General features: G+C 50.2%; 7 protein-coding genes across 7 annotated transcripts; 3 read left to right on the plus strand and 4 right to left on the minus strand.

Moving 5' to 3' along the window:
• Window positions 1-1397: 1397 nt before the first annotated feature.
• Window positions 1398-3223, plus strand: K460DRAFT_371961 (uncharacterized protein). The gene is made up of 2 exons (XM_040934458.1): window positions 1398-2103; window positions 2160-3223. Exons 1-2 carry the CDS (start codon window positions 1738-1740, stop codon window positions 2919-2921), a joined length of 1128 nt encoding a protein of 375 aa, XP_040782561.1. The 5' UTR covers window positions 1398-1737; the 3' UTR covers window positions 2922-3223.
• A 65-nt stretch (window positions 3224-3288) lies between these two features.
• On the minus strand, window positions 3289-3786 carry K460DRAFT_297439 (uncharacterized protein; the record flags this gene model as incomplete). Its single annotated transcript, XM_040929713.1, has 1 exon — window positions 3289-3786. One exon carries the CDS (start codon window positions 3784-3786, stop codon window positions 3289-3291), a length of 498 nt encoding a protein of 165 aa, XP_040782562.1.
• A 1786-nt stretch (window positions 3787-5572) lies between these two features.
• K460DRAFT_323802 (APH-domain-containing protein) lies at window positions 5573-7085 on the plus strand. Its single transcript, XM_040930551.1, has 3 exons — window positions 5573-5997; window positions 6049-6711; window positions 6789-7085. The coding sequence occupies exons 1-3, from the start codon at window positions 5665-5667 to the stop codon at window positions 6948-6950; spliced, it is 1158 nt and encodes a 385-aa protein (XP_040782563.1). The 5' UTR covers window positions 5573-5664; the 3' UTR covers window positions 6951-7085.
• A 1107-nt stretch (window positions 7086-8192) lies between these two features.
• On the minus strand, window positions 8193-9958 carry K460DRAFT_381499 (uncharacterized protein; the record flags this gene model as incomplete). The annotated part of the gene is made up of 2 exons (XM_040935360.1): window positions 8193-8441; window positions 8498-9958. The coding sequence occupies 2 exons, from the start codon at window positions 9956-9958 to the stop codon at window positions 8193-8195; spliced, it is 1710 nt and encodes a 569-aa protein (XP_040782564.1).
• A 2268-nt stretch (window positions 9959-12226) lies between these two features.
• Window positions 12227-14646, minus strand: K460DRAFT_323809 (uncharacterized protein). Its single transcript, XM_040930552.1, has 4 exons — window positions 14094-14646; window positions 13833-14039; window positions 12722-13780; window positions 12227-12666 (listed from the first exon to the last, which is right to left on the minus strand). The coding sequence occupies exons 1-4, from the start codon at window positions 14302-14304 to the stop codon at window positions 12446-12448; spliced, it is 1698 nt and encodes a 565-aa protein (XP_040782565.1). The 5' UTR covers window positions 14305-14646; the 3' UTR covers window positions 12227-12445.
• A 155-nt stretch (window positions 14647-14801) lies between these two features.
• On the plus strand, window positions 14802-18348 carry K460DRAFT_349600 (uncharacterized protein). The gene is made up of 4 exons (XM_040931434.1): window positions 14802-14918; window positions 14980-15048; window positions 15231-17141; window positions 17190-18348. Exons 1-4 carry the CDS (start codon window positions 14872-14874, stop codon window positions 18148-18150), a joined length of 2988 nt encoding a protein of 995 aa, XP_040782566.1. The 5' UTR covers window positions 14802-14871; the 3' UTR covers window positions 18151-18348.
• On the minus strand, window positions 18234-19391 carry K460DRAFT_381502 (mitochondrial carrier; the record flags this gene model as incomplete). The annotated part of the gene is made up of 4 exons (XM_040935361.1): window positions 18234-18905; window positions 19052-19198; window positions 19254-19325; window positions 19374-19391. 4 exons carry the CDS (start codon window positions 19389-19391, stop codon window positions 18234-18236), a joined length of 909 nt encoding a protein of 302 aa, XP_040782567.1.
• Between the last annotated feature and the right edge of the window lie 311 nt (window positions 19392-19702).

A 19702-nucleotide genomic window follows, 5' to 3' on the forward strand; every position in this document is an offset into this window, starting at 1 on the left:
TCCGATTGGGTCCCAGCGCCCTTCTTGCTGGGAGCGCCATGGCGAATCATTTGGGAAGCAGGAGACGGGGATCGATGAAGTGACCGGCGCAACGGGTATCCGAACATTGTGAGCGCTGGACAACTAGCTGTGTTGGTGCAAAGAGCAGGTGTAAGTCTAACGCAACCTCTCCCCTTGATCCGATGTGTTCACTGTTGGGATGGCATGGGCTACTACTGCAAGGAAAGGACTCTCCTCCGGATATACACGACCTTGGAAACGAGGCCTATGTGCAGTAAGGTGTGGTTCTCGGGCACCGTGTCTTCCAAACCTCTAGCCAATCTTAGCCACGTTATTAAACCGCAAGTGTTGTGCCCAAGTTTCCCAGACGCGACTCGGATCCGGATGCCAGCCTATGGGGTCGGAGGCGTCTCCTGCCCTGTCCCAAGGCTGGTCTCTCGTCGCTCGCCATGAGCAGCCGCCCCTAACGAATTCGCTCCCGCAAGAATGTACCCACTTTCTCGTACCCGGAAATCGATCCGCCCCACATGGTTCAGCCCTGTGGGGAGGGAGCCTTTCCATCTCATCGAGCAAAGACGAGGTGGCGCTTCTACTACTCTCGTGCAACACAAAGAAGATAACGACGAAGATAAGCGCTTGCGACAGCGAAATGCAATACTGGCCTTGGCCGTTCCTCACATCTGACTGAGGAGCCGGGGGCGCCGCGTCGGCCGAATAACGGCTGTGTGTGGGGAAGAGTGACTGTGTAAGCAAGCAAGCCGCCTGGACCCCATGCAATGCTACACGCTTCACACCGCCATCCACTCTGCAAACAAATCCTCTGTTCCTGCGCGAGAAGCTGGCGCCACACGCGCCATCCCCCGCGTCGAATGTTTCGAGTGCTTCTCGAAGAAGCTTGTCAACAGGCAATGTATCGCGACATGGGCGGCGCACGCCATTTGCAAGGGGGCTGGGCGGGGGGTGAGCAGACCGCATATTCGGAGTCCGATGACTGCCTAAGCGCCTGCATTTCGCTGCTGTCGTCGTAGGCTAGGGACGGTGAGACTCGTCATGTGAAGAGACGCATGCAGCATGGCGGCGTCTTATGCCTGGGGGCAGGCATGCAAGAGGTCGAGCGCAGAGAAAGGGCGGAATGCCAAAACGCCCTCGCACAAAGAAGCAAACCTGCACACACCACCACTCAGCCGCCGTTGATGCCCAGGAGAGGGCCAGGCAGAAACCGGTCCATGGAGTCGCCGTGTCCGCGCCCATCCGCCTTCCCCGGTCGTCTAGCCATGGACACATTCTAATGTGCAGGTTTGATTGTCCGCGCCTGTCTCGACGCGTAGTTACATTGACTTTCAATCTAGCACTACCACAAGCAGACTAGTGTCTGGGCTGCAACCCCATGTCCACCGCAACTTGGCCCCGTGCCTGATATGCAGCTGAACGCATAGGTCAAGATGACAGGGGGCAACGGGCATGTAGCGCGTCTTAGCTACGGGTCCTTCCTGATGGTCGTGGTTCATCAGCTGTGGCCAGCCTAGGCGTTGCGATTACGCTTTTCAGCCCACTGTCCCTCATTCCTTCTATGCCTCACTTACTCCTCCTGTCCACATGCGACACCAAGGCTGAAAGACTACGCCTTATCTTCTGCCAGCCTGGAGGCCTCCAACTCTCGTCTCCATACTTCGCTCCCAACCGACTCTGGATCCACAACTCACCATAAGTCGTCCAATTCACAGTATACCACCCATCATGGGCAGGGTAGAACTCACATCGCGAGAGAACCTAGAGCACATTCGAAGCTCTGCTTTCGAGTCTGAACACGCCTGGCTATACGATGCGTCCTACCGGCAACATGAGGCAGCAGCATTATACTTGGAGCTAGCGATGGAGCAATGGCATGCGAGCATCTCGCCAGATGAGAACTCAGACGAGCAGATACGGATCATCAAGACGCAAATCACTATCCATAGAGAGAGGCAGAAGGCATTACGACCACACCTCGAGAGTGGGAGCGACCAGATAGACGAGGAGGGAAACGAATGTGTGTTTGTACCAGCACCAAATCAGTGGGGAGCAAATGGAGACCTAGACGAGGAGAGTGAGAGTCTCTCGGCAGTACGTGCCACCAGACTACTCCACTAGTTTGCTCCAGTCTGTTAACACGCCTCTAGATCCAAAACCTACTCACTTGGCAAACATCATACTCTCCCGTCTCTTATACCCCTCTATACGATCTGGACGAGCTTCCCTCACCCGATATACCTTATCATTCGCTGCTCGACCCCTCACAAGCCACAACAACGTACCATCTTCACCGCACACGCGAATGGACTGGCTCTTCCGGCTTTCGAAAATACATCTACACAGCGCGCGAGCACTCGGACAAGTACGCTTTATACATGCTCGAAACATCACATAGAGGAGATAGCCAGGTCAACGCCGCAGACTTCTTCCGCGTCGCAGAATACCCGCAAATGTGCATCTCCATTCTTCTCTCTGGCATCGACAAAAAACGCATTTCAAGCGATTCTTCAAAAGATGCAGCATACAAATCCCGCTGTATACATCTACGTGGCCCCTTCTCACAAGCGATAAAAGAGTACCCGGACCGGCAGCAGAAGATTCCATGGTCGCCGCGGCGCTTCACATATGGCGGTCGACGATTTGTATGGAAGCAGGGGGATCCGCACGACGACGCTATGCCCGAGACACTCTATGAATACCAAAAAGATTGGGCGAAGCCGGGAAGCAGGACGGGCAAGCGGTGTGACGATGCAAAGCCAATCAAGTTAGTGTGGGGGGAGAAGAAAAAGAAGGGCAAAGTCGACAGCTACACGATTCATTTCAGGGGTGGCATGGATCAAGTGTTCAGGGAGATTCTACTAGCGAGTCAGATGGCGAGGCAGGTGTGTCTATTTACTGCTATGGACTGACGGGGTCTGAAAGGTGGAGCAAGAGATGAACGAGCAGCACTGTATTTCTATAACGAATCTTTATTTCAGCGAAAGGAGTTGGAACGGATCGTCGGTCACGACACGGATACCACAATCAGGCGTTCAGGGAGTCCGCTTGGAAATCGAGCTTTTGGTCTACTTTGGGGATGGATTCTAGCAGGCTAGGACACCTGACAGAGGCTTTTGTACCCTCATCACATCTCCATTCTGTGGCTCAGCGCCCCATTCATTGATACGTTGATATCTACGCAATCAATCGAAAAACTCAAGTCTTACCACATCACATCTTCATGGACATACATCATATTCATAAGCATACAACACTGTGCAGGATCTTTAAGCTTACTCACGCCCCAACCGCCTCCCAGGCGCTGAGTGGATCCGCCCAGATCTCCCAATGCCCAATCAGACCCTGGTCATCAAACCCACTAAACCTGTAGATGAACTGCTCGTCCCATCCTTTGCCCGTCTTCTTGCTAGTAAACCGACCTTTACCTACCACACTAACCAGTCCCGTTCCACTCCCAATGCTATTCCCTTTCCCATCTATCACCGCCTCAGCATCTACAATGAATCCCTCTTTCCCAGGAAACGCATCCTCACTCAAACTCATGTCTAGCACCTCAGTCATCAACGTGAAGTACTCCTCACACCCTTCTTTTCCTTCGAAGGTCTTGGCCAGGAAGGGTAAGCGCGAGCGTGACCATTCTGGGCCATGCTCTGTGATTTTGGGTCGCTGAATGAAGAACTGAGACAGGAGCTCGGAAGGAGGGGGGAGCGAGATCAGGGCGGCGCAGAACGAGTGCGCTGTGTTTCGGAGGGTGGTGCTGCGTGTTGATGACATAGCTGAGCTAGCTAGCGAGCTCTTGCCTGTAGGGCGTCCAACAAGGAGTCCAGGAGCAGAGGTGTCGGGATTTTCTTGCGGCACGCGGTACGCACGTGTCAAGTTTCGAGTGTGCTTTTGTGCGTGTGTGTGTAATCTTTTGGTGATGTATGCAGGTTTGATAGTTCCGGCGTGTTAGACGATGGCGCTGTATGCAAGTCGCGTATATGGTTGTCTGATATGAGGTCCAAAGGACTGTGGCTTGCGTACGTAGCGGCTGTTCCGTGTCTCGGACGGTGTGGTAACAAGCTGTCGGATTTGTCGAAGCGGTGGGCGTCAGCTAGAGGGCTGTTGGTAAGATTTTAGTGGCCAGGATGAATTGCCAGCGTCGACGAAATTCCCCTCGAAGGCGTAGATGCACGCTAGAACGTGACGTCTCGTATTTGCATCTCTTGACCAATTAAGGCCACGAGTCAGCGGGGAGTTGAGTACTAGTGGGGGTGATCGCTTCAAGGTGTCAACGTAAGGTTGTGTATGGACCGGGATTGTGGGGGTGCTTGTGTGAGGCTTGATGCAAAGGTGTGGTGGCGCGATTACATCAATGGTGGAGTAGGTCTCTAATGGCGAAGATAGCAGGGGTTCTCACATGTAGGCGCACGTTAATTTGTATGTGTAAACTTGTTACTTGTGTGATGTTAAATCCCAAGATTTCACGGTGCTTCAATCTCTTACGTAACTCTGACCAACGAGTAGCAATTACTTCTAGAACACCAGAAATGCCTTGTTTCGAGCTGATCGGTATTCAAATCATGTCGCAACATGCGACGAGGCACTGCATACTGGAAGAGCTATTTTTCCAAGGCCTCACCACTCAATTGTCCCTAATCTTCCACTTTAAGTCCGGGGACTTGCGCCTATCACATATTGTACAAATTCTAGATGCCGTATCGTCCTAACCGATATCCTCTGATAGACAACTACCGACTGGTGGATCGTAAGAAGCAACGATCGTCAAAATTATGCCGCAACTCCAAAACCCCAGTTGGCCCCAATCGGGTAACGTCAGCAAAGTCGACATTTCAATTTAAAAGATATGCGGCTTACGTGTAGGCATTCAGGCTTCGCCCGATTCCTGAGGTGGGTAGCAGTTGATTGCCGATTTTATATTGACACGCACACTCGCCTCTTACGTCGTGCATGAATGATCGCGCCGACTAGGATATTGCTGTTGGACATGAGCGTGTAAGAACATCGTCATGAAGGTCCGCTGCTATGACTACCCCATAACGACGGGCTCTTCGTCTTGGAGTCTGCGATTGTATAGGTACGCGTGATACTAGATGCTGCCGAGCTCTTAGACCATGTATACAGGTCTTTCCTACGTTGCTGCGGCGGTGACTCTTGCAGATACCAAGAGTCGGTGAGATTAGTTGAGTCAACGATTTCATACCGAGCGCTATCTAAACTGTTGCATTACACTAACGGCTCGTGGGTGCTTGCAACACTGAGTTCGTGCAATGAGTCTTTATGATCGGGACCTTTTAGAGAACCACGCATGCAGATCTCGATAGGTAGACGAATATGCGTAGCGAGAAGTTATCAGATATGGCGATAGGCTAGATATTATCGTGGGATATATCTTCTTACGAGAAAATGGAGTCTTCCGGTTTAATCGAAGAGTACATAAGCCTTGAAGCCACAGTCGAGCCTGACGATGTTCGTGACCCCGCAAACTCGCTAACCGGTTATGGCTCCCCGGCCTTCATGAGTGCCAGGTGAATCGCCGAGGCTCTCCGCTCGATGTAGCTTACTCGAGCATCATATTCTCAAGATGTAGAGCCACCTCTGTTAATTTCGCATGTCGCCCGGGCAAGAAGAAGATAATACTGTCAGCCCACCATGTCCGGGACCACAGAGCAGAAGGCACGCCACGACCTAGATGACGACAAACTCGGCAAATATCTACAACAGGAAATACCGGATTTGAAGTTACCCGTACAATCGACGAAGATTGGATATGGGCAAAGTAATCCAACATATTTCGTTGATGATGCTGGCAATACGCGTTATATTCTTAGAAAGAAGCCAAGTGGGACGATCATTTCGCCAGTAGCACATCAGGTTGACCGAGAGTACAAGGTACTGAAAGCGCTTGGTTCAGTTGAGGGGTTTCCAGTACCGAAGGTGTATTGTCTTTGTATGGATGCATCGATCATTGGTACAATCTTCTACGTATGTGCCTCATCTCCGTATGTTATAAATGCAAGATTAATCGCTTTGTAGGTTATGGAGTTTGTTAAAGGACGCATAATAACCGACCCCAACTTATCGACTTTGTCCCCAACGGAACGCCGATCCGCCTGGTTCTCTGTTGTCTCCACCCTGGCCTGGCTGCACTCCATAGACCCTGATGCCATTGGACTGTCTGATTTTGGCAAGAAAACCGGTTTCTACACCCGCCACTGCAACACGTTCTCCCGTATCGAGGCCCAACAAGCAAAAGTAAAAGATATCGCGACCGGTAAAGAGCTGGGTCGCGCACATCCCAACTTTGACGAGATTGTAGAACACATCCGCAAGAATGTTCCCACTGATCGCACCAGCATCATCCACGGAGACTATAAATTCGACAATATGATCCTGCACCCTACGGAGCCACGGGTCATTGCGATACTAGACTGGGAATTAAGCACAATTGGCCATCCGCTCATGGATGCTGTCTATGTTGTTGGACCGTACTGGAATCGTGTAGGTAAGTCAGGTATATCTGGAGGCCCGAAAATGGCAGCGAGAGATGATCAAGGAGGAGAAGTGTATGAGCCAGAAAACCAAGCAGAAAACGGAATGCCAAGTATGGACGAACTGCTTGACGAGTATGCGAAAATCACGGGCTGGGATCCGAGGAAAGATCAGTGGGAGATTGCCAAGGTCTTCCATTTGATGAGGGTGAGTTGATTCGTAATCAATCTCTGAAGGGCTATACATAACTACAGTTCTGAAGCTCAGTACTAATATGATCGCAGGGAAGCACTATCAGCCACGGCATCCAAGCGCGAACAATCAGTGGGCAAGCAAGCAGCGAATTTTCACATGTTTACTTCGAGAGTACGAAGAGGGGTTTGAACGGAGCGCTCGAAATGGTGAGGTCAATGAAAGAGAAGGAACCCACCAGGAGTATGATTTAAAACATCACTTGCTCCTGCTTACAAATTGTTGAGAGCGTAGCCTCCGAAGAAAAGTGTGCTACTCGCAAAAGAAAAATCTTCGAGGACTTGAACACCTGTAAAGTACCGATGAATATCACTGCATGTGACGTACACTCCATTACCTGTCGCCACCTGGCCTGAGGTTCTTGATCGAAATCTTCATTGTCCGGTATCGCGCGACCGTGAACCTCTCCCCGCTATAGATTTAGCACAGACAACGTCACAATGTATCACCAGCCGCCCTCGCATGTCGCTACGGTAGTCTTTGAAGCATTGACTACCTCCCATACAGATCTACGCTTCACGTACTCCATCAAGTCCCCCCCGGCCACGATACCCTTGAACCCTTGAACCCTCATGCTTCATATATGCTGGCTCACATAATCTTCCGGGCTAGCCTCTACTCCCTGTTCCAAGGTCTGTAACTCTCATCCTTGTCATTATTGTTCGAATCGCTAAGACTTCTTGGCTTCAATGCTTCTAACAGCCAAGATCTGTCGTCATTCGGATGTACAAACATGCGTAGAGTTTCTCGAGATATCGGTTGCTCCGCTTGCCGTGGATTCGAGACTGTTGAGTTGTTTCAGCCAATCCGCCCTAGAGATTACCACTGTCTCCAACATTCGTCTGCTTCTAGTCTCGTATCTGGATTTCACTGGGTGGCAATTGGTCCTCGAGAGGTACAACATCAGTATCGTCCGAAGATTTCGTCTACTTAATAGGAATCGGCAATAAATGCACAGATGCATTGTTGAAATTCTAATCTACTATTGATCCAGTGAGGCCGTAAGGCACGTAGCCTAACATTAATCCAAGTGGCCAAATGCGTGTAAATCTACCATAGGTGTTTCCCTTCTCATCTAATACGCCGACGCTATGCAAAAGCTGTGAATGAAATGAGTGGTAGATTACAGGAAATATATCAGAGAGGCTTTTTAGTCTATTATAATGGAATGGATGAATACATGTTGGCGCTGAAGTGTAATAGCCAATTACAAGGATATAAACGAGGGTATATAGCTTTTGAAGTGCAGCGTATCTCTGTTGTGTTGTGCAACGAAAGACTTGTACATAGGGAAGAGTCCAATGTGGTGAGATTTCGGATGGATAGAGAAGTGGCCAATTGGTGGAGACTGCTAGATATAGGGCGATTGCAAATGTTGTGTTCGTGCTATCGCACATTCATGGAGAGTGCATGAGGAACACGAGAATTTGTTGCACCTAGTGGTCTGCAATATCCTCATCTAGTCCAGGGTACATAATGTCGGCGACGTATACGGCTCTCACGTGATTGAAAATCACAAAGAACCACATTGTGATGACGGCAATCGTTAGGCCGTTACCGACATAGAGAATTGTTTCGTCCTTGAGTGCCTTGCCGATGGATATGGTAGCAATGACGAAGCCAGTGTTGGGGAACACCATAGCCCACCAGCCTAAGTGGAAGTAGACAGCCCATGAGTTGATAACCTGGGACATTATATTAGCAACTATCATGGAAGTGATTTTCAAAGAAGAATACTTACAGCCACAAGAGTAATCATGAAGAACCACATTGCTAAAACCCAGAGGAACAGCGCGACGACCAGAGCCATGGTTCGAAGCAGCTTCGCGTCGAGAAGACCATCTCCCTGCAAATCGAAATCATCGGGAAGAGCATCGGCCATACCAATCAAAGCCAAGCATGTGAAAGAAGGCGGACCGACACCGATGAACATTGCCCCGCGGTGCTCGCGATCCGGGTACCCCACTTGCATGAGGCGACCGATGTAATGAGCATACATCAGAATAGCCACAGTGAAGCCAAGACCCTGACATCCAAGACCTGCTACGATTATTGGCATCCTCGATGCCGGTGGCTGATCTCTTGCAATGACCGAAGCAATGGTACCCGAAAGCATAACCGGGAAGATTGGTAGGAGCCATGAAGGCATGAAGCTGGTGAGCTTGTAGGTATGGCGACAGAACAGGAACGAATACTGAAAGGTAGCAAGACAAAAGGTAGCGAAGGTGTAGGCCCAGAAGGCCACGAAAATCGTGGTTATGGCCCAAGTCCGATTAGGATGGTTCATTTCGTATGATTCGATCACATACTTTTGCGTACCCGTAATGATGGTGGCAATTGAGAGGAAGAATGGCCCAAGGAACAGGCCCTCGCGTTCGTGGGTGATTGATTCTTTGAAAGCGCCGGGGAATTTGATGAAGCGAATAATCATGGCCGTGGTTATACTGGTGAAAAATATTAGATTGGTGATGTAGAAAACAGCACCAATCGTGATTAGACCTGGGAAGGCGTGTGGCTGGATAGCAATGAGAGTTGCAATACCGCCTGTAGCCATAGTCAGAGTGTACCAAGCCCAAGTAAAATGCTTGAGTCGCTGCGCGTAGGGGAGATACGGCTGATTAGGATCTTTGCGGCCCGGGACTTTGGTATGTTTGTCCCACCCCGAGTGACTTCCATCGTTCTTATGTTTCTCGAGATCAATTGAGTGTATGTCGATTTCTGGCGTCTTTCTCTTGTTGTCAAGAGAGTAGCCATTAGCATCGACTAGGCCAGGGAAGGAGGTTGCTTCGGGTGGATCAGACGCAGCAGGTGTATGCACCAAGGTGCTACTGCTGCTAGCTTGGCCATTTTGTAGAAGATATAGAGTTTGTTGATCAACGGGCATAGAAAGGTGTTGGCGTGGTTGCTGTTGCGGCGTTGGGTTGGACAGGCCTCGCTGCGGCTCGGAGAGGCGAGGGCCTAATGGAAGGCCATAACGCCCCTGTTGTTGTGGAGTGAGTAGACGAGGGCCTGGTGGGGAGACTGATCGCTGCCGCTGAGGAGAATATTGACTCTGCGGTTGGATAGACTGAAGAGGATACTGGTCTAGTTGCTGACCATCTTGAAGAGGAAAATGACGTAGATCGTCACCGTTGTCGAGATTAAGATTGAAAGAATTTTTCTTATCGAAGGATAGGCCTTCAGGTTGAAAGCGAGTATCCATTGCCGAAGTCTAAAGAGAGGTGTCCTGCACCGGGAGAGTTGATGACTGGAACCGCCAAAAATAAGTACAAAAACGATGCTTGTGGAATATGCAAAAGTAATGAGAGTAAACTAGCACCGGGTTGTGGGATTGATGCAGGAACGCGAAGTGGACGGAGGCTGAGTATTAACCAGCGCACAGAAAGATCAGCATGGGTACATGGGCTATTCCAATAATTCAACTTGCTGCGATCCACGTACCATGTTTTGTACTAACGACTTCAAGCAGCGATGGAGGGATGGGAGGAGATCTCAGTGAGCTTGGCAGAGGGAAGCGTTGCGTACCTTCTCCTGGGATCCACATTAGAGCGTGGAATAAGCCCTGGATCGGCATCAGTGCACGTGCTTTGAATGCCAATGTGAGGTTGTCTTCGCTTCATCCCAATCCAGGAGTGCAAATGCAAGCTTGGCGGTGCCCGCTCTGCCAAGAGATATGAACATAGCTTCGTCGTTGAGTGCTTATGAAGGGCATTTGTTGGGCGCGCCATACCTGCATAGCGGCTATGCTTGCTTGTGCACCGAACGACAGCAAACATGACGATTGCGCGTAGCTGTGGGTTAGAACCTTGCGTTTACAGGCCTCGACAGGAGCGCATGCTACAGTCCACCGAAGCTGACGAGGCAAGTGTTCCCACTGATAGTCTTCGCCCACTTTTGATGATATGGAGTTCCAATTGCGCAGCAGTACATAGCGACGAAAGGGCCAGGCCACACATGCATGTACAGTGCCCTGGACGGCCCTGCAGGGGGAGTCCCTACTGCTTCCAGGAACTCACGAACAATTGGGCTGGCGGTCTCTGATTTGGACTTCATGAATGGAGCGGACCGCCATCCCCCGAAGCATGGTTAAGGCGGAGGCTAGGTGAATAAACAGGGATTAAGATGCGGCTCAAGTTAGAGCTGCAATGATTCGCGCCGCGGAAGGCGCATTGAAACGTGATGGAACCCCTAAAGCGGATCCAATTGTGTCGACCTTGATGCCAAGCATCCCACGCAAACGCTCTAAGAGGAACAGCCCCACCATGATGGAGCCGATGAAGCCACAGCCGCGAACCAGATACGCTTTTGTGTAGATAAGGTCGAAGGGTTATACGCTAGCTGCATTGCGAGCGCGGCCGCGGGTCTCGTCTAGGGTCATGGCGAGAAACAGAGAGGGTGTCTCAACAATGCCAGAAACCTCACTCAAGGTCCACACTGATGTTTGACCCTCTCTAGCCAAGCCCAAGACTTAGGCAGAAAGCCTATCTCGACCTCGTTGACGGCGCTGTGCTCCACGTGCGTCCAGGAGCCCATTGTTGATGCAATCGTGGCTTTGAAGTCCTGGAAGATGGCATCCATGAGTAACACCGAAGTTAGCAATGCGTGGCGGCTTCCGTAGCTAAGCACGAAAGCGATGACTGTCGCGCATCGTTGCTACTTCTGGAGATTGCCACCTTCTTCCCAGTTCCCCGATTGCTCATATCTTCTCTTGAGGGACTGTGCCTGCTGGGCAGTGGGCGGTGCACTCAGCACGACTGAACGTGGGCGAATAGCTGGGGCCAGGGCCGCGTCAACGAGATCCACAGTTGGGCGTAGATGGAAATTTGACAAGATCGCAGCCAAGAGAAAAGAAACAAGATGAGGCTCGACGTGCACACGCAACGAGGATGACGCAGCCGAGGTGGCTGGCACGCTTTCCCGCATTAGGATCTGAGGGCACCAGGGGCTTACCTCGACCCCTGGATTGTCAACATAACCTTTTGAAGATCTGGAAATCTCACGAAAGCCGCTGTCTCGATTCTCTTCGGCTAACTATCTAGAGGGCGTTTCCAAACCCAGGGCGGACTTCGCAACAGGTCAAAGCAGGCGCTACGGGCACCTCGTTTCAGGTGCAGATAAGCAGCAACGAAACCCATCTGCATGTGAAAGCATACCGACACAATGGCAAGCTACTACCTCGATATCGTCATTTATCGCCGACTTCTCCGTACTTTGACGCCTTCCAATGCTTCAATGATGCACCTTCTACGTGACCCTGAAACACCTCATCACTCGTGTGCAGCCTTCGTAGGCCGCGATGAAACCCCCACACCAACTCAACAATTCCAATGCAGTGGCCCTCCTTAGATCGCCGGAGACTTAGCAGATTCCGCTGCCGGCGTCTGCAGGGCTTGGCGAAGTTTCCAACATATCATGAACCCTTGGTCAAACAAGGTAGATTGATTAGCACCCCCACCAAGATGATGTATTACACCAGACGAGTCACGCAGAGATAGACTCGACTGTTTGATTAGTTGGTCACAGAGACATATGGAGGCTCAACCAGTCCTAATTCCACCTTCCTAATGGGTGTGGTCACAATGCCTCTTAGCTGCCCAGCAATAGATACAAATCTTTTTATTCGTCATGCAGAGATTATGTCTAACGCATGTCGTCTTGGGCCCAGATGCGACAGAGGGTTACTTGTCACTCACACACCCTTCCCATCCTGAACGACGACAGTTTTCTCCGATGATTTGCGTCCAGCGGCTAGTCCATTGATCGGAAGTTCTTCAAAAGGAGCAACGCCGACCCTCTTTGCCTCGGCTTCTGTGAAAGTGCCATATATATCCACATCATCAATCTGGTCCATTTTTTGTACTGGAAATAAGATATTCAGGGCGTAGAACACGAGAGCACTTATGAAGAAGCCTAGAACAAATGTAAGCATGAACCGGGTGCTATGCTAATACGATCAGGTACTTACCGATCAGAAAGGCCGTGTAATATAACTGAACTAACGCCTTCGGCGGGTTGAGGTCTCTTCGAACAGTCACAACAAGGCCTCCAATCGTAGGCGCCCATCCACAGATCCAGGCAGGTATTGCCCTCCAGTTAACGCCCTTCCAGAAGTAGTAAGACGAGTCATGCGTTCTGTAAAGATGGCTCAACCGAATCCTCCTTTTTCTAAGCATATAGTAATCGCATGCCATTATACCAATAAGAGGCGCTAGAAAGACGGAGAACGATGAGAGGACAGCGATAAACGTCGTCGCCTTATTGATGAGCTGCCATGGTTGAACGACCCATGCAGCGACGAATGTAATGATGGCTCCGCGTCTGATATCGATGTAACGGGGGAAAAGACCTGCCAGGTCGATACCGCCAGCGATCGAGTTGCCACATATGTTTTCAAACATTGCGGTGAACGCAAAGCCCGCAGACAGAAAGAATACACCCGCCCGAGCCTTCGACGAACCGCGGCCACTGTCCATCATCCGCATCAATAAGTCCGGTGGGTTCCAGTAGACCTCGCCATATATCTTCTGGGCAGCCGATGCAGTGACGAGGCCAATGAGGGACACGAGCACGCCTGTTACGACGCAGCTGCTGATGGTCCCATATATGTAGGATCTGCGAGAGCGCGAATAACGTGAGAAGTCGGATCCGTTCGTAATGCCAGCAGCCAAACTTCCTATACCTTGATTGATGCCTGCCATGATGAGCCATGAGGTACCGAACGGAGAACCAGTGGGGATTGTCTGTCCAGAATTCCAGAGTGGACCGACACCTTTCGCAACTGATAATGCCCATATCATCCATGCAAGCATTCCGACACCACACCAGACACAAACGATTAGGAAAGGGACCTTGAAGTTTTCGGGTCTTAGCCAGAGGAATGGCGTCGAGAGGAACCAAAACACTACAAACCCGACAAATTGATCAGTCGTCGTAGGCATATTGGGACCAAAGGTATTCTTGATTTGCGCAAAAGATGGCCATATTGCTGTTAAACATACTGCGACAAGGCGGCCGCCGTTCCAACCTTGCGTGACTTAGCGTGTAATCTTTGTTGTTCATGAAAGATGTAGACTTACATTGAACGGCGTTCCAAATGAAGTTGAGTAATATCCTCTGAGACAGCGGAATAAAACTCCCTTTCATGCCCCAGCTATACCGATTTTGTACGGTGAAGCCAATGTGCCATTTCAATCCGATCCAGGCTATCACAGCTGAGAATAGAGCAATGAGTAGTCTACTGATAACAATGACAAGCATAGCTTGTGGCACTGAAAGGCCCATGGCTGCTGTGCGTTAGTCTTTTCATTAATGAACAAGCAGAACGGAAGAAAGCGTACTTAGGTAGGTGTTGGGTGTCTGCCAGTTCGACAGATTCAAAGACGCGATCGCCCAAAACCCAAAGAAGTTGAACCATCCCCACGTCCTTCGACTCGGCGGCAGAGGTATCAAATCGCGATTACTCCACGCATCGGTCTGCTCATGTTCCTCATCATTGCCTTTGAGGCGGATCTTCTGATCAACGCTTGTTAATCTCTTCCTCAAACCCATGGTTGAAGTCAAGCTTCGTTAAGCTCCAAAGTCTGACCGCAAAGAGTGAAGAGGGCGGTGTTGCAGATGTCTGAGTTCGTCCGGTAGTGATAAGCTCCTCATACTTGGCTGTGCCACCTGATGATATTACCCGAGCCCAACGTTCCCCATGCCAGCCAGCCGTGTTGATATGCGGCGTTGTAACCGTTTCGGGAACCGAGGACATGATATCGGGGAATTTAACTGGTTGATACGATGGCCAACCAGCAGTGGGGGTAAGAAGACATCATTATCTTATCAGATGAACAATGGTGCAGCAAGATCCTTCCAGGTTGCACCAATGGCCTGTGTTCTGCGGAAGACGGTAGGCGTAATGTACAAAACTTAGGTGGCAGGCCTGAATGTAGCCTCGGATCCGAACATGCGAAACCCCACCAACCCGAAGCTAATGATGCCCCACCTGTTAAATCTTATCAGATCTTCACAGCAACAGGTTCGGTGTACAGTTCGCTGAGCTACTCTTCTTTCCTTATTTGAGCGTTGAGCATTAATTGCTTATTTGCACGCTTGTTAGATCTTCTCTTGTCTATGATGGCCTCATCAAAGAACCTACGCATCGGCGTCGATGTTGGCGGGTAAGCACCGCGTGTGCATCGAAGCGAACTTGTAGCACTGCGAAACTAACTCATCGCGTAGTACGAATACCGACGGTGTAATCATCGACCCTACGAGGTCTCACGAAGCTGATCGGGGAATTGTTGCGTGGTAAGACCTATTCCTATACTCTTCCCCCAGTTGTGCAATAGCACGTGCACATGTATCATCACTCTAGGTGACATTAGCTTGTTCTTAGCTCCCATAGTATGAGCTTTGTTTTTATTACTTCTCCTTCATACAATACACTGAATTGCCTTAAAGATACCGCAAGAGCTCACACAACCCACCAGGCACAAAGCACCAACAACTACGGATCCTAGCCATGGTATCGCGAACGCCATCACCACCATGTTCAAATCCGCCTCCGTGGACTCATCTTCCGTAGCGAGCGTAACAATAGGGACGACCCACTTTGTCAACGCGGTAGTCACCCGTGATTCTACACGGCTTTCGCCGGTAGCAGTGCTTCGACTATCTGGATCCTTTAGTAAGCACGCACCACCGTGCGTAGATTGGCCTGCCTCACTGCGAAAGATTATCTTAGGGCACCATGCGTTCGTCAAAGGTGGGCTGGAAGTAGATGGTAGTCTAATATCTGATATCAAAGAGCACGAGATCGTGGAACAATGCAAGATCATCAAGGAAAAAGGCATCAAGAGCATTGTTGTGAACGGAGTCTTCAGTCCGATCGACACGGTAGAAAAGCAAGAAGAGCGTGCAGCAGAAATTATCAAACGGGAATTAGGAGAACATATCGATATCGTTCTAAGTAAAACCGTCGCAAACCTCGGGTTTCTCGAGCGCGAAAATGCCGCGATTTTGAACGCTTCTATTCTCTCTTTCGCCCGCAAGACCATCGCTTCGTTCCAAACACCGATCAAGAAGCTCGGGCTCAACTGCCCTGTCTTCATCACTCAGAACGATGGCACTATATTGGGCGGGGAGGCCGCTAGTCGGTTGCCCATCCGAACGTTCTCTTCAGGCCCAACGAACAGTATGCGTGGCGCTGCATTCCTCGTTGGCAAGCAAGAGAATGGCGAAGCGATGATGGTAGTCGATGTCGGCGGTACAACAACAGATGTGGGTTTACTACTTGCGAATGGGTTCCCGAGACAACAAGCAGCATACTCAGAGCTTTCGGGAGTGAGAATGAATTTCTCCTATCCAGATGTGAAAAGCATAGGGTTAGGTGGTGGGAGCTTGGTCAGGAGAGTTGACGGGAAGTTGCAAGTCGGACCTGAGTCAGTAGGCTATAAGCTTCCCGAGAAGGCGATAGTATTTGGTGGAGATGTGCCAACAGCTACTGACTATACTGTTGCCGCTTCCTCCGATGTTGTAATTGGCGATCCTGCGAAGGTACAAGACAAATTGGATGAGAAAGATATAAAAGAGTTCAAGGAACAAACGAAGAAGATGTTGGAAAGAATAATCGATACGATGAAGACAACGCCAGAGGATATCCCTGTCCTACTCGTTGGAGGTGGCGCAGTCATTGCACCAGATGAGCTCAAAGGTGCAAGTCGGGTCATCAAGCCCCAGTGGTCTGGTGTAGCAAACGCGATCGGTGCCGCAATGGCCAGAGTCAGCGCCATCATCGATACCGTTAAGTCAACTGAGAAGCACAGCCCGAAAGAAATACTTGCTGAAATCTGCGAGCAAGCTAAAGAGAAAACGATCGAAGCAGGAGCGTTATCGGAGTCCGTTGCTATTGTAGAAGTGGAAGACTTACCGTTACAATATGTTGCAAACAAGACGCGATTCATCGTAAGAGCCGCGGGAGAATTTGACTTTTCGCGGGCAAGCGACTTCACGAATCTCAATGTTACGAAAGAGGAAGATGGAACGGTAAAGGAGATTGACAATCCGCAAGACGCTATTGCCGCGCCATCTATAGAAGATACATCAGCTGAGGATGATGTAGCGACAGATGTTGATATCGCAACGTACACACCCAAAGTCATCAACCGCGAGTGGTGGATATCGGAAGTTGACCTTGATTGGATAACGATTGGCTGTTACATTCTAGGAACTGGTGGTGGAGGCTCTCCATATTCAACAATGTTACGCGTCCGTGGAATATTGCGATCTGGCGGAACGGTACGAGTCGTCAGCCCAGACGATCTCAAAGACGACGACCGAGTTGGATGCGGCGGCGGCGCCGGAAGTCCTACGGTAGGTATTGAAAAGCTATCTGCCGATGAGTAAGTCCTCAAATCCACTCGCTTCGATCATGCTAACCGTTGAAATAGAATGATGGACGCGCAGAACCACCTATACGACCTCTTCAAAGGCGGGCGTGCTACCCATGTCATTCCCCTCGAAATTGGAGGCTCGAATGGTCTACAAGGCCTCGTCTTAGGTGCATCGACGAATATGGATATACCATGCATAGATGGCGACTGGATGGGCCGCGCATATCCTACCAAATGGCAAACGACACCCGTTGTCTTTGGCGAACGCGAAATAATCTTTGCGCCAATCGCTGTAGCTGATGGCAACGGCAACACACTGTACATGGGTAGCGCAACGAGCGACTTGAAAGTCGAACAAGTAATAAGAGCAGCACTGAGTCAGATGGGAAGCGCTGTCGGCACAGCTGATGCGCCAGTCACTGGTGCTGAAACGCGACGATGGGCAGTCGAACACACCATCTCTCTATCATGGCGCATCGGTCGAGAAGTGGCACGCGCGAGGAAAGAGAATAGAATCGACAGTGTTGCGGAATCTATCGTCGACGCTGTGGGAGGCGCAGAAACAGGACGCGTGCTCTTCAAAGGTAAAATCACTGGAGTCGAGCGAAAGCTGTACATGGGCCATGTCTATGGCGAAGTCATTATCGAAGGCACAACCACTCAATACTCTGGGAAGATCAAGATACCCTTCAAGAACGAGAACATTGCCGCGATACGAATACACGAGGGCGACGAGAGCAAGGCTGGCGAAGAGAAGAATGAGGATGTACTAGCCATAGTGCCTGATCTTATTGCTGTCACTGATGCGCAGAACGGCGAGGCTATCGGAACGCCAGAGTATCGATATGGTTTGCTCGTCTCGGTGATTGGTATCAATGCTAGTGAGCGGTGGACGAGTCCGAGGGGTATAGAGCTGGGAGGACCGAAGGCTTTTGGGTTAGAGCATCTGGAGTATAGGCCGTTGGGCAAGTTTGTGAAGCCGATTAGCGTGATCGATGAGTATGATGGGCCGGCATGATCCGAACATCTAGAGCATTTGCGGTTCAAATATACAAAGCTGAGACAAGTCTGATGTGACTGCTCTGGGTTGTGAAGTCTAGTCTATGGAGCTTCAGTAGCTGGCGTATGCGTCACTCCTGGGTAAAGTGGCATGATGACCTTAACCACGGCTTCATAGCTCGTGAACAGAATACCGCCACTAAATACAGTCCGTCCCAATCGCATTGTTGTGCCTTTCCAGAATCCTCGGATACCATAGTCGAGCAAAATACTCTTAACAGCCTCGGCAGTCGATGTTCCTCTGGCGCTCTGAGATCGCGTCTTGATCACATCGAAAGGTTGGGTAGCAAGAGTCGTCACAACACCTGCAACCGATCCATTGGCGAAGTTAACAGCAGTATTCTGCTCAATATTCCTCTCCTTCTCGTAGTCCTTCAGAATATTGTACGTTCCCATACGAAACGCAGTAGCGGATGCTTGCTTCATCGTAGTTCCCGCAAATCCGCGGTACAACCCTAGAATTCCATGCTCTTTCCAGATTGTAGTAGTAGCATGAAAACCAGATCGAAATCTTTTTTCAGTCCTTGCGTCATCAATAAGGGCAGTTTTGATGCGCTCCGTGGGAGTGACTGCGGTGATGGATGCTATTACTCCGGCGGTCATGCCAGCAAGGAGGTTGCGCAGAGGGGAGAGGGTGCCGGTCTCTGGATCTGCGAACGATTCTTTGATTTGGTCGAAAAAGAGGAAGCGCACGCCATCTTTAGCTATCGAGCCCTGTGTTGCATGTTGGTCTTGTTCCTTGTAACTCTAAACTTCGGAAAAGTAGATCCGAGGGCGTCGATGAAGAAAACGATGATGAGAAAGAGAAGAAAAGAACAGGAAGAGGAAGACGTATGATATAAGCAAAAAGGCCTACTCACTACAACTAATGCGCCGCAGCCTTTGTATAACGCTCGAATACCTTCCTTCTGATAGACTTGCGTAACAACGAGAAACGGATTCCTGGGGGTCGGGACACCTTTCTCTGCCCTCAATTGCACACGGGTCTTTGCGAACTCCATCGGATACTGTCAAGGGACTTAGTCACGACATGAATGGTCATCTTTTCATTACTTGACGTACCGAAAGAAACCCTTCGACGCCTCCAGCCACACCTCCCGCGGCTAACGATACTACGGCAGGTGTATTTTTGTCCTTTGATGTGTTAGTATGGAGTACTTTGAGTTTTCCCAGTGAGCCTACATTGCCGCCTGAAACCATTGGTACCTAGAAAATTAGGATAAGATGATGTTGATTAGGTGATGGTTCCAATGCGGAAGGAAGCTGCAGAGATGCAGGTAGCCGAGCGATAGCCGAATTGATACCTAGTGGGTGGGGTGGCAGCAGCCACGTGAAGACACGTCCTACTGACAAATTATGCTAGTAGAAGAAAAACAATGAGGATAAATTTAACCAGCAATCAGCTTCTTGTCAACTATTTCCAATCGTGAGCTGGTTCAAAAAGCAAAAGCAAGGATCTCGACTATGACGTGGACGGCCCGTGCTCAAGACTCTCGGGTGGAAGTTGCGTG

This window comes from Cucurbitaria berberidis (genome assembly GCF_010015615.1).
Source record: "Cucurbitaria berberidis CBS 394.84 unplaced genomic scaffold K460scaffold_8, whole genome shotgun sequence".
In the NCBI taxonomy this organism is placed as follows: Eukaryota; Fungi; Ascomycota; class Dothideomycetes; order Pleosporales; family Cucurbitariaceae; genus Cucurbitaria; species Cucurbitaria berberidis.

Excerpts from the sequence above, each read along its gene's own strand:
- K460DRAFT_371961 (XM_040934458.1), top strand. The coding sequence starts at position 1,738 with ATGGGCAGGGTAGAACTCACATCGCGAGAGAACCTAGAGCACATTCGA. Across the intron at positions 2,104-2,159 it reads AGAGTGAGAGTCTCTCGGCA|ATCCAAAACCTACTCACTTG; the intron begins GTACGTGCCACC and ends ACACGCCTCTAG.
- K460DRAFT_323802 (XM_040930551.1), top strand. The coding sequence starts at position 5,665 with ATGTCCGGGACCACAGAGCAGAAGGCACGCCACGACCTAGATGACGAC. Across the intron at positions 5,998-6,048 it reads TCATTGGTACAATCTTCTAC|GTTATGGAGTTTGTTAAAGG; the intron begins GTATGTGCCTCA and ends ATCGCTTTGTAG. Across the intron at positions 6,712-6,788 it reads AGGTCTTCCATTTGATGAGG|GGAAGCACTATCAGCCACGG; the intron begins GTGAGTTGATTC and ends ATATGATCGCAG.
- K460DRAFT_323809 (XM_040930552.1), bottom strand. The coding sequence starts at position 14,304 with ATGGGTTTGAGGAAGAGATTAACAAGCGTTGATCAGAAGATCCGCCTC. Across the intron at positions 14,040-14,093 it reads GACACCCAACACCTACCTAA|CCATGGGCCTTTCAGTGCCA; the intron begins GTACGCTTTCTT and ends AACGCACAGCAG. Across the intron at positions 12,667-12,721 it reads TTACACGGCCTTTCTGATCG|GCTTCTTCATAAGTGCTCTC; the intron begins GTAAGTACCTGA and ends CATTTGTTCTAG.
- K460DRAFT_349600 (XM_040931434.1), top strand. The coding sequence starts at position 14,872 with ATGATGGCCTCATCAAAGAACCTACGCATCGGCGTCGATGTTGGCGG. Across the intron at positions 15,049-15,230 it reads GATCGGGGAATTGTTGCGTG|GCACAAAGCACCAACAACTA; the intron begins GTAAGACCTATT and ends ACAACCCACCAG. Across the intron at positions 17,142-17,189 it reads GAAAAGCTATCTGCCGATGA|AATGATGGACGCGCAGAACC; the intron begins GTAAGTCCTCAA and ends CCGTTGAAATAG.